Below are 10910 nucleotides of genomic sequence, written 5' to 3' on the forward strand. Positions count from 1 at the left end.
CATCACAGTGTTCCCAGCGAAGCGGCGGAACCGGCATAGCCTGGCGGGGCCCCAGCAAACAGGGGGACGCCCAACCCCTGTTCGACGGAGCAACACAATGCCTCCCAACTTGGGTAACGCAGGGCTGCTGGGCCGAATGTTGGATGAGAGAGCACCTCCAACCCCTTCAGGTGAGCTTGGGACTGAGCTTAGTGCGTAGTTCTGCCTCTGAATATCCCTAGCTTGCTTGCTTGCTTTCTTTTTTTTTTTAATTAAAAAAAATTATTTATGTGTATGGGTAGCCTGCCTATATGTACATTTGTACACCAGAAGATCTCATTACAGATGGTTGTGAGCCACCATGCGGCTGCTGGGATTTGAACCCAGGACCTCTGGAAGAGCAGTCAGTGCTCCTCCCCTTCCGCCCCCCCCCCATAGGATTTTACTCTGGTCCAGGCTGGCCTGGAGCTCAGAGCAATCCAGTCCTCCTGCCTCAATCCCAAGTGCTGGGATTAGGAGTATAAACCCAAATTGTTTGCTCCTCAAGTTCTTATTTTTATTTGGTGATTTATTTTTAATTTTCAGGATTGTGTGTGTGCGTGTGTGAGCACAGAGCACAGCGTACTTGTCACAGGACCCCCTGTGGGTTTTGGAGAATGAACTTGGGTTGTCAGGAGGTGCCATAATTGCTTTTGTATGCTGAACCAGCTCCCCTGAGCCCAGCCTTCTCACTAAGTTCCCCAGACAGTTATACTGTCCTTCAGGAGGTCAGGGCCAGTGGGCCTTTGTGACCCTGCTCTGGTCTCCTCTCTTATCCCCAAGGCCAACCAGAGGAACCAGGGATGGTGCGCCTGGTGTGTGGTCACCACAACTGGATTGCCGTGGCGTATACCCACTTTCTCGTCTGTTATCGGTGCTGAGGGCGGGGATGGGGGAGTGGGAGGCACTGCCCCTGTGGGTGCGGTCACTCTAAGGTGGGAGTTACTGATGTCCCTCCATCCCACAGGCTGAAGGAAGCCTCCGGCTGGCAACTTGCGTTCTCCAGCCCACGCCTGGACTGGCCCATTGAGCGCCTGGCCCTCACAGCCCGGGTGCTGGGCGGTGCTCCCGGAGAGCATGACAAGATGGTGGCTGCAGCCACGGGCAGTGAGATTCTCCTGTGGGCGCTACAGGCACAAGGGGGTGGCTCTGAGATCGGTACGTCTCCTGGACTCTTCTAGACCTCTGTAGGATCCTGTAACCTGTTAAAATAACCCGACCCCTGAGACTCAGAAGCCCGTGGACAGAATGGGAAGTCTGTGCAGAGTCAGTCTTTTTGCCTTGGGAGACAGTGTTTCAGAACTTCGGAGTTCTGAACTTTTCATTGTTTCATTTTGCCTTAGACAAAGTTTTACCTTGTAGTCCAAGCTAGCCTTGAATTCCAGGTCTTCCTGCCCTCAACTCCTGAATACTAGATTACAGCCACCATACCCAGTTAACGCACTGATTGTATTTTATTTTATCATATATTTATTTATGTGCCTGGAGAGAAAGGAACGTGCGTGGAATCCTGGATTTAATCCTTATACCATAAAACCTGTGATACTTAGCTGTAATCCAGCACACAGAAGGTGGGGGCCAGCCTGGGCTACATGAGACTCTGACTCAAAACAATAGTCACAAAGCTTAGCCTTTACTTGTCATAGCCCTTGTTCCAAAGGAAGGGTGGAGGCCCCTTTGGCAACCTCAGCTTGTTAGAATTCTACTTGCCATTGTAGTCCTACGCCCATCCGATATTCTGGGTAATTCCTGGGGTCCTCTTTGCCATGGATCCTGTTACAACCTGGGGCCCTGGGGCTTCTTGCTGCCCCAGCCCTGCAATGGGGATCTGGCTTCCTGTTGAGCGCCTCCCCACCCCCCACCCCTGCTGCCTACAGGTGTCTTCCATCTGGGTGTGCCGGTCGAAGCCTTGTTCTTTGTTGGGAACCAGCTCATTGCCACAAGCCACACAGGGCGCATCGGTGTCTGGAACGCCGTGACCAAGCACTGGCAGGTGAGTGTGTGCCAGCCTGGCTCCCTCTTCCCAAGTGTCTAGACTGTGCAGGCCCAGGGTTCCTTCCTATTTCGCCCCACCTAGAGAAAAAACAAGAGAACCCTACAGTTGACATGGGATAAAAGTCCGTAGAACATCCAGGAGGCCTTCCTGTAGGAGTGGCTGAAGAACCAACATGAAGGATGGGTGGGTATGGAAGGTGGTGGGATTCTTCAAGCGGATGTAGCGACGACAGGATGCCAGGGACGTATCATCACTCCCTCACTCCACCCAGCCCAGGCCGTACCTAGAATGTGAGGGAAAAACATGGAATTATAGTGTATTTGTCCTACTAGTGTGTTCTGAGAGGGGAACAGAAGCACAGAAAGAAACACCGAGAGAAACAGGAACAGTGAAGGTAGGAGACACAGAGGCAAAGCAGATAGAGCAAATCAGAACCATGGAGCCAGGCTGGGCCTGCTTGTACAGGCCTATAACCTGAGCTATTCAAGAGGCTGAGGTAAGAGAATCCGATTCGAGGCCGGCCTGAGCTACAGAGTAAGCCTGGGTAGATTAGTGACAGTCATGTCAAAATGAGGGGGATGGGGAGAGACAGCAAAAGTTGCAATTTAATGGAAGTGCTCCTGCCTAGAATCCCCCAGTGAGGGGCTGGGGGCGTGGCTCAGTGGTAGAGCCCCTGCCTGGAATCCCCCAGTGAGGGGCTGGTATGTGGAAGGAGGCCCCATGCTAAACAAGATACTAAACACACATCACATGCACACACCCACACATGCCCCTACAGTCCCAGTACACGGGCTGTGGACAAAGGATCATTAATACTTCAAGGGCAGGGCAGTTTGGGCTATTTATCAGGTTGCATACCAACCTGAGCTACATGGGGCCAAGTGTCAAAATTCAACAAAAAAGGCTCTGGAGAGATGGTTCAGCAGTTAAGAGCAGGCAGTGTTCCTTCAGACGTCTCCTGTTCCATTCCCAGCACCCACATCAGGAGGCTCACAACCACCTATGACTGCAGCCCGCAGCAGCTCTGACAACTCTGGCCTCTGTGGGCACCCGCATTCATGTGTACACACTAATGCACAGATACACACATGCGCGCGATCTCAGAAAATAATTTAAAAACTCAACAAAGGCAGGAGAAGGGGGCCAAGGAACAAACGGTCTAAGATAGAGAGGAAGGTGCCCAGGCCAGTTCCAGAGAGAGCCATAGACAATGGTCCCTGGTGAGGTTGAGAGCTATGGGCTCAGGCCCAAGTAACCTGGCCAGGCTGGGCACACAGAAATGGGCATTGTGGGAGAAAGGCAGGGATGCCAGGCACGGGCTACAAAGTGACACCTTGTGTGGCAATAGAGCTAAACTGCCCTTCGCCTGCCCCAGGTCCAGGAGGTCCAGCCTATCACAAGCTATGACGCAGCCGGCTCCTTTCTCCTCCTGGGCTGCAGCAACGGCTCCATCTATTATGTAGGTAAGCAGTGCTCTTCTGCAGCGTGAGGGCTGGCTTGGAACAGGAGCCTCGGTTGCATCCGCTCCACCCCTGCCTGCCCATCTAGATGTGCAGAAATTCCCCCTGCGCATGAAGGACAACGACCTGCTTGTCAGTGAGCTCTACCGAGACCCAGCAGAGGATGGCGTCACCGCCCTCAGCGTCTACCTCACCCCCAAGACCAGTAAGCGATGACAAAGTTTCTTTCCCTTCTGTGGCCAGCCAGAGCCAGCCATAGTAGTGTGTCTCAGGGGGGAATTCCTCAGGGACGGGGGCTCTAGTTCTTATTCCTGCAGGGTGTGCTTTTTGTTTCGCTGTATTTGGCCCTCTTTTAGCTGCTGTGGTGCTGCTGGTCTCTCCACCATGACAAGCCACCGTTCATTCATTTTTGTGTCTCATCTATCTCCTGTCTGGACACGGCATTTGCCTAATTCATAAAAACATGGATATATGCCAGATAGTAGACAACTCCATGCCTAAGGAGCCTGATCTCTCTCTCAATCTCTCTCTCTCTCCCTCTCTCTCTCTCTCTCTCTCCCTCTCTCTCTCTCTCTTTCTCTATGGGGAGGACAGGTTCTTTCCCTGTAGTCCAGGTTAGCCTCTAATTCCAAAACACCTCACCTTCCTGCTTCAGGCTCATGGACGCTGTGGTCACAGGCTAGCCCCTCAGTCCTTCTCCATTCTCTAGATTTAACATTCATTCATGTTCCCGTATGGGACACCAGTGTCTCTCCCATGGACACTGCTCGAAATGCTAAAGCTGCACTCTACCTGTGTTCTTTACGGTGGTTTGTTTAGCTTCTGGGAATCTCTCCCAACACTCGGAAGACAGAGGCAGGGGGATCTCTGTGAGTTTACATAGTGAATCCCAGCCTGGTTTACACAGTGAATCTCAGGCTAGCCAGGGCTACAGTAATGAGACCCTGACTGCAAAAAAAAAAAAAAAAGAGAGAGAGAGAGAGGAAAAAAAAAAACCCCAACAGTTTCTGAGAATTTCAAAATGCAAAGTTTGCCAGTGGAGTCCCTGAGACACTCGAAGTGGGCTCTCCACTTATCTCTGTTTACATGTCATTCTGGAGTGTTTTTTAAAAAGAGAAATTTATCTATGTTTTTATATGTATGGGTATTGTGGTGCGTGTTTGTAAGTATGCCGTGTACATGCTTGGTGACCAAAGAGTCTAAAAGAAGGGATTTTATTCCCCGGAAATGGAGTTACAGCTGTGAACTGCTCTCTGGGTGCTGGGAATTGAACCTGGGTCCTCTGCAGGAGCAGCGAATGTTCTCAATGGCCCTGAGCCATCTCTGCACCCCTCCTGTATTTCTTCCCAGGGTCAGATTCTTTGTGTGTCTGTCCTCGCTCCCTCCCTTCTCCCCCCTCTTTGCCCTGGTTCTGTTGCCATGACTAACCTTCTCTTGGTTGTTGGCCCTCCCCAGGTGACAGTGGGAACTGGATCGAGATTGCCTATGGCACCAGCTCTGGGGTTGTTCGGGTCATCGTACAGCACCCAGAGACGGTGGGCTCGGGACCCAAGCTCTTCCAGACCTTCAGTGTGCACCGCAGCCCTGTCACCAAGATCATGCTGTCAGAGAAGCACCTCATCTCTGGTGGGTCCCCAGCAGGACGACAGCTTTGGGAGTGTGAAGCCAGGGGTACAGTTGCGTGAGAGGCAGTGCTGTGAGGTACCAGGAGACCCTCAAGGGTAGCCATGGAGTAGAGGAAGACTGTTCCAGGTACAGTGACTCATGCCTGGGATCCCAGCACTCAGTGGGCTGAGGCAGGAGAATCACTTCCAGTTCAAGGTCCACCTGGGCTACAGAGAAAGATGCAGGAATACATCTAATCTGGTAATGTGCTTGCGTGGCATAAAACTAACAAAGTGCCGAATTTGAATCCCAGCAGCAAACCTGTAATCCTAGCTTTCTGGGGGTGGAGGCAGGAGGATCAGAACCTTAAGGTCATTCTCAGCTACAAACTGAGTTCAAGGCTAATAGGTTACATGAGAGCCTGTCTCTAAGAAATTAAAAATAAAAAAGCTTATAGTAAAGGGACCAAGCTTGCAAGCTTGGGAAGAGTAAACATATATTTGGGAGGTGAGGGGCCGGGTAAGAAGATAACTTAGTTGAGCGTCTACTGTGTACTAGGTGTGGGACATAGTGAGAGATAACAAGACAGTTCAATTCTGTTTCCAGGGGGAACTAATCCTCTAGTTGAAACTGCAAATGGTAGATAAAAAAATAGACATGTGGGGCGGGGGGGGGGTAATCAGCAGTGTGTGTGTGTGTCTCACATACAGGACGCCCCCACTTCAGTCCATCAGCACTAGGAAGCAATGTAAATGCACAGAAAACCAAGCATGGCTGTTTATACTTGTGACCTAGCACTAGGAATGCTAACGCAATAGGCTCCTGAGGTCAAGGCTGGCCCGGACTAGAGGGAGGCATTCCCTCAATGTAAAAAACAAACAAAAAACAAAAGAAACCTGACATCTCAGTCAATATTAACAGCCAGCGTAGGGACCTAAGTTCGAATCCCCACCATCCTGTGTAAAAGCCAGGCACAGCGGTGCACATCTGTAAACCCAGAGCCCAGAAAGGGATGACAGAGTGGCCAGATAGGTGAGCTCCAGGTTCCGAGAGAGACCCTGTCTCAAACAGCAAGCCGGAGGGGACTGGAGAGATGGCTCTGCAGTTAACAGCATTGCCTGCCCTTCCACAGAACCCAGGTTCGACTCGCAGCACCCACATGGTGACTCACAACCACCTGTGACCTCAGGTCCCCAAGATTCTGGCGTTGTCTTCTGGCCTTCATAGGAGCCCCTGTATGTCTACAGCCTCACAGAGGAGGCCAGAAAGCTCCGTGATAGGGCACACTCATAGTTGTGAAAGGCCCTTGGTTTGACCCTTACCCTGTGATAAATAAATTAATTAACTAATAAACAAACAAATGATCACCAAGTAGTATTCAAGGCCGTGAGTAACTATGAAGTGGTTGCCAGGTGACCCGTGGGTGCAGTGCTCCCATCTTTAATCCCAGCATTCACGAGGCAGATGTGAGCAGACCTCTGTATTGGAGGCCAACCTGGTCTACAGAGACCGTTCCAGGATAGCCAGGAACTCTGTCTCAAGACAAAACAAATAAAAAAATTTAAGTGTGTCTACCCTGCAGAAGGTAGAAGAGGATGCCAGTCTCCCTGGAGATGGGTCACAGGTGGTTGTGAGTCACTGATGTGTGCTGGCACTAAGAATAGCCTAAACCACTCTCTAGAACCTTCCATTTTGTTTGTTTTAATTTATTTTTATTTTGTGTGTGTTGGTGTTTTGGCACTGGATCCCCTGAACCTAGAGTTACAGACAGCTGTGCGCTGCTACTTGGGTGCTGGGCACTGAACTTGGGTCTTCTGGGAGAGAAGCCACAATGTTTGTAACCACTGAGCCATCTCTCCAACTCCTCCGTTGTTTTTTAAAGACAGTGTTTTACTGGGATCTGGAGATCGCCCATTATGCTAGGGCACTGGGCCAGGGACCTTCCCGTCTCCACCTCTCAGGGATGAGGAGCACATACCTCCACACTCCGATCCTTCTGCTCGTCTGGCAAACACTTCACCAACTAGGCTGTCGCCTCTTGCAATATAGTCCAGCGCCTTGAATTCAGGGTCTTTTGGATTCAGCCTTCCAAATAGTGCGATTACAGGCATGTGCTACCACACCTCTGGTTTCACATTTCTTTCTAAAGTGTGTGAGGGTCACTGAAAGGGGGCTGAATTCAGAGCAAGCCTGTCTGAAGCCAAGGACCTTAGAGCAGAAATGATGAACCAATGGTACAGACCCTCAGGGGCAAGCTTTCCAGTCCCAGGAAATGGGCCGTGCAAAGGAACCAATGGGGAGAGGGGGAGGAGTTAAGTGCAGAGCAGGGGCGTGGTCAGTCTCAGATGCTGTGGTCCTTGCTTTGGACTGGATCAGGGAAAGATGAGGAGAAAGGTTCCTAGGCAGGGTCGGGAACAGATTAACATAGGGTCAAACTAAAATCTTTTCAGGGGCTGATCCAGCAGGTTCTCTGGGCTTATGGAATTCTAGCCAAGAGAATTCCTGCAGTTCTCTAAAAGGGCTCATGCTGTGTTGAAGGTTTGGTGGTGTCAGAACGACACTGGTGCCTTGGTCAGGCCTGACCTGCTACTCTCTTTGTTCTTTAGTGTGTGCCGACAACAACCATGTTCGGACATGGTCTGTGACCCGCTTTCGAGGCACGATCTCCACCCAGCCTGGTTCCACTCCGCTGGCGTCCTTCAAGATCCTGGCGCTGGAATCGGCCGATGGGTTCGGTGGCTGTAGTGCTGGCAATGACATTGGTACCCGCTGATTCCCGGCCCTTGACTCCTCCCACAGACCTGCCTAGGCCCCGTGGGATCTCACTGGCCTCTGAAGACCTCCTGCTTGCCTAGTTCTGTTGCCCACCAGTGGCACTGATTTCTGACCCTTGCTCACCATCATCTTGGCTTTCCCCATCTCCTGTTCACCTCTGTACTCAGCAGCTGCCACCATTCTGTCAGGCCACCAATTCCCACTGACACTTACCAGCACTGGTCAGGTTACCGTCTTCTGATAGTCCCTTTTTCCCTCTGCCTCGCCCAACTGCAGTATCCTGGGAGCAGGATCTAGGTCTGGGAGTTGGCTCAGCTATGGAGAAAGGCTAGTGCTGTGGACACTGAAGGCCCTGTAGATCCTGGCTAGCCCTTACCCTGTCCCTGCCTGCCCAGGTCCCTATGGTGAGCGGGATGACCAGCAGGTGTTCATCCAGAAGGTGGTGCCAAATGCCAGCCAGCTGTTTGTGCGTCTCTCCTCCACTGGGCAGCGGTAAGTACTGTCCCACCAAAGAGGCGGGACCATAGAGGAGACCTGAAGGAGCAGAAGCTACAGGGTCAACTGGCCTCTGGGTTATATGTGTGCAAGAGACACTGGTAAAACCTCAGGTCACTGTGCTGGATAGATAGCCTGATAAATCGAGTGGGGATGGGGTGCAGGCGCTAGAAGAATCCAGAGCAGGTGTCGGGGGAAAGGAGGCCTGGGAGCGTTGCCTAGGGAGTGGGCTCTTCAAAGAAACCCAGAGCTAAATTATCATAAACAGAAGAAGAAAGGGAGAAAGAGTGTGTCTGGTAAGGATAGGGCATGTGCCAAGGCTGGGAGGAACTACACAGAGGAACGCAGCCTGATGGGGTCAGTACAGCGAGTGTCCAGCATGAAGCCTTGGGTGTGATCTCCAGTACTGAACAAACAGGGTATGGTACATCCCCGTGTCCCCGATTCTCTGGAGGTAGAAGCAGGAGCATCAGAAGTTCAAGTTCATTCTCAACTACCTGTGGTTGAGTTGCAGGCCAGTCTGGGCTACGTGAGATCCTGTCTCAAAACAAAATAAACTGGATGGGGATGGATAAGGAGGGATGGGTAAAGAGGGATAAGGTTGTCAGTGGAGGGACAGGAGCTGAATCCTCAGTCAGTGGTGGAGACTGGCTGGGGAAGGGTGTAAGGAGAGGGACCAGGCCTCGTGACTTCGGATCTCTGCACCCCATAGGGTGTGTTCTGTGCGCTCGGTGGATGGCTCTCCCACGACTGCCTTCACAGTGTTGGAGTGTGAAGGCTCCAGGCGCCTGGGCTCCAGATCCCGACGATACCTGCTCACCGGCCAGGCCAACGGCAGCCTGGCCATGTGGGACCTGACCACTGCTATGGATGGCCTGGGCCAAACCCCTGGTATTTCCTGCCCCACCTCAACCATGGTCCAGGCCCCACCATCCCCAAGATTTCCCTTCCCTGGCCCCTGCCCACTGGTCCCTTCCCTTTTGTTTCCCTTTTAAAGATTTATTTATTTTTATGTGAGTACACTGTAACTGTCGCTGTCTTCAGACACACCAGAAAAGGGCACCAGACCCTATTTAAGATGGTTGTGAGCCACCATGTGGCTGCTGGGAATTGAACTGAGAACCTCTGGAAGAGCAGTCAGTGCTCTTAATCTCTGAGCCACCTCTCCAGCCCTTAGTCCTTTCTTATTACTACTGCTTTCCCCTTTTCTCTCATAGCCTCTGACCCCAGCCTGTCTATCTCTGGATTCTTTTTTCCTCTCCTATCTCCAGTTGCTCTTGACCTGTGACCCCATCTTACCCCTGTCTATACTTCTTTGCCCGTCCCCCCCAGCCGGCGGCCTGACCGAAGAAGAGCTGACGGAACAACTAGAGCACTGTGAACTGAGCCCCTTGGCTTCCTCGCGGGGCTCTTTCCCCAGCCCTTCACCCAGGGCCTCTCTTACCAGGTAGCTGTGACTCCATTTCCCTGTCTGTACAACGGAAACAGCATGGTGACGCTGGGGGACACTGCCCTGTGACCCAAGACACTGAGTTCCCTCTCTTTCAGTCTCCACTCAGCCTCCAGCAACACCTCCCTATGTGGCCACAGAGGGAGCCCCAGCCCCCCACAGGCAGAGGCCCGGCGCCGCGGAGCAGGGAGCTTCGTGGATCGGTGTCAAGAACTGGCAAGGGGTGCTCCGGAGCCCCGACGGCCACCAACACCAGCCCCTCGACCCTCCACCAGTCTTGGGAATCCCCTGATACCTCCCAAGAACACTCTTAACGAAACTTCCTTTTGAATCTATCCACGACCAACCGTGCCTTCTTGTGGACTGGTTCCAAGGAATGGAATTTTGGAGGAGGAGGGGGCTTCCTGTTGAAGCCAGGGGCTTTCCTTAGGGTGATCTTTGTCACCAAGTTCTCGCCTCTCTCCTTTTCTAAATGCCAAAGCCACCATCTCTAATAAAACCCTCACTGCCAATACTGTTTACAGTCTTTGTTTGTTTTGGGGGAGGAGAGGGGGACTGTGCCGGGAAGAGATAGAGCCGCCATAGGGACCAATAATCAGGCTCCAGCTGTAAATTCTAAAACATTGTATCAGCTGTGATGGAGCACGCCTTTAATCCCCCAATACTGGGGAGGCAGAGGCAGGTGGGTTTCTGTAGCTTAGAGGTCAGCCTGGTCTACATAGTGAGTTCCAGCAGTTAGGGCTATGTAGAGTTTATCACTGACCACTGTCTCAAAACCAACAACAAACAAGCAAGAAACGAACAAAAGATAATCAGACACATCTGCCTTCTGGTTTAAGCAGAGAAGAGAACTTACTGGCTTACCTTCTGGCTTCCCGCAGGAAGTAAGGGTTCTAAGGCTTAGAATGGCTTTGTACCTCCTGCCTTAGTCTCCTTCTGGGACACTTCACCTACAGTCAAGATGATCCCAGAAGACCCCTTACTGTTCCGTTCTTCTGGCAGCCACAAAAGAAAAACTAACAAAACAGAACTGACCCAAGTGTGCTGACAACACACCTGTAACGCCAACACTCCAGAAGCTGAGGCAGGAGAATCTCTAGCTGTAAAGATG

The 10910-nt window shown here is 51.8% G+C and overlaps 1 protein-coding gene across 1 annotated transcript in view; it reads left to right on the forward strand.

Annotated features, from left to right (window-relative positions):
- SHKBP1 (SH3KBP1 binding protein 1) overlaps positions 1–10279 on the forward strand; it is a 13232-nt gene extending 2953 nt beyond the window's left edge. Inside the window, exons 7-18 of the mRNA XM_080908159.1 lie at positions 9–170; positions 802–892; positions 986–1176; positions 1896–2011; positions 3390–3477; positions 3563–3679; positions 4930–5100; positions 7686–7841; positions 8250–8346; positions 9062–9240; positions 9682–9796; positions 9898–10279. Of these exons, the coding sequence (XP_080764285.1) occupies positions 9–170; positions 802–892; positions 986–1176; positions 1896–2011; positions 3390–3477; positions 3563–3679; positions 4930–5100; positions 7686–7841; positions 8250–8346; positions 9062–9240; positions 9682–9796; positions 9898–10129 (1715 nt within the window). The 3' untranslated portion in view covers positions 10130–10279. The remainder of the gene's footprint in view (positions 1–8; positions 171–801; positions 893–985; positions 1177–1895; positions 2012–3389; positions 3478–3562; positions 3680–4929; positions 5101–7685; positions 7842–8249; positions 8347–9061; positions 9241–9681; positions 9797–9897) is intronic.
- The last annotated feature ends 631 nt before the right edge of the window (positions 10280–10910 follow it).

Source organism: Micromys minutus (assembly GCF_963924665.1).
Source record: "Micromys minutus genome assembly, chromosome: 32".
NCBI lineage: Eukaryota > Metazoa > Chordata > Mammalia > Rodentia > Muridae > Micromys > Micromys minutus.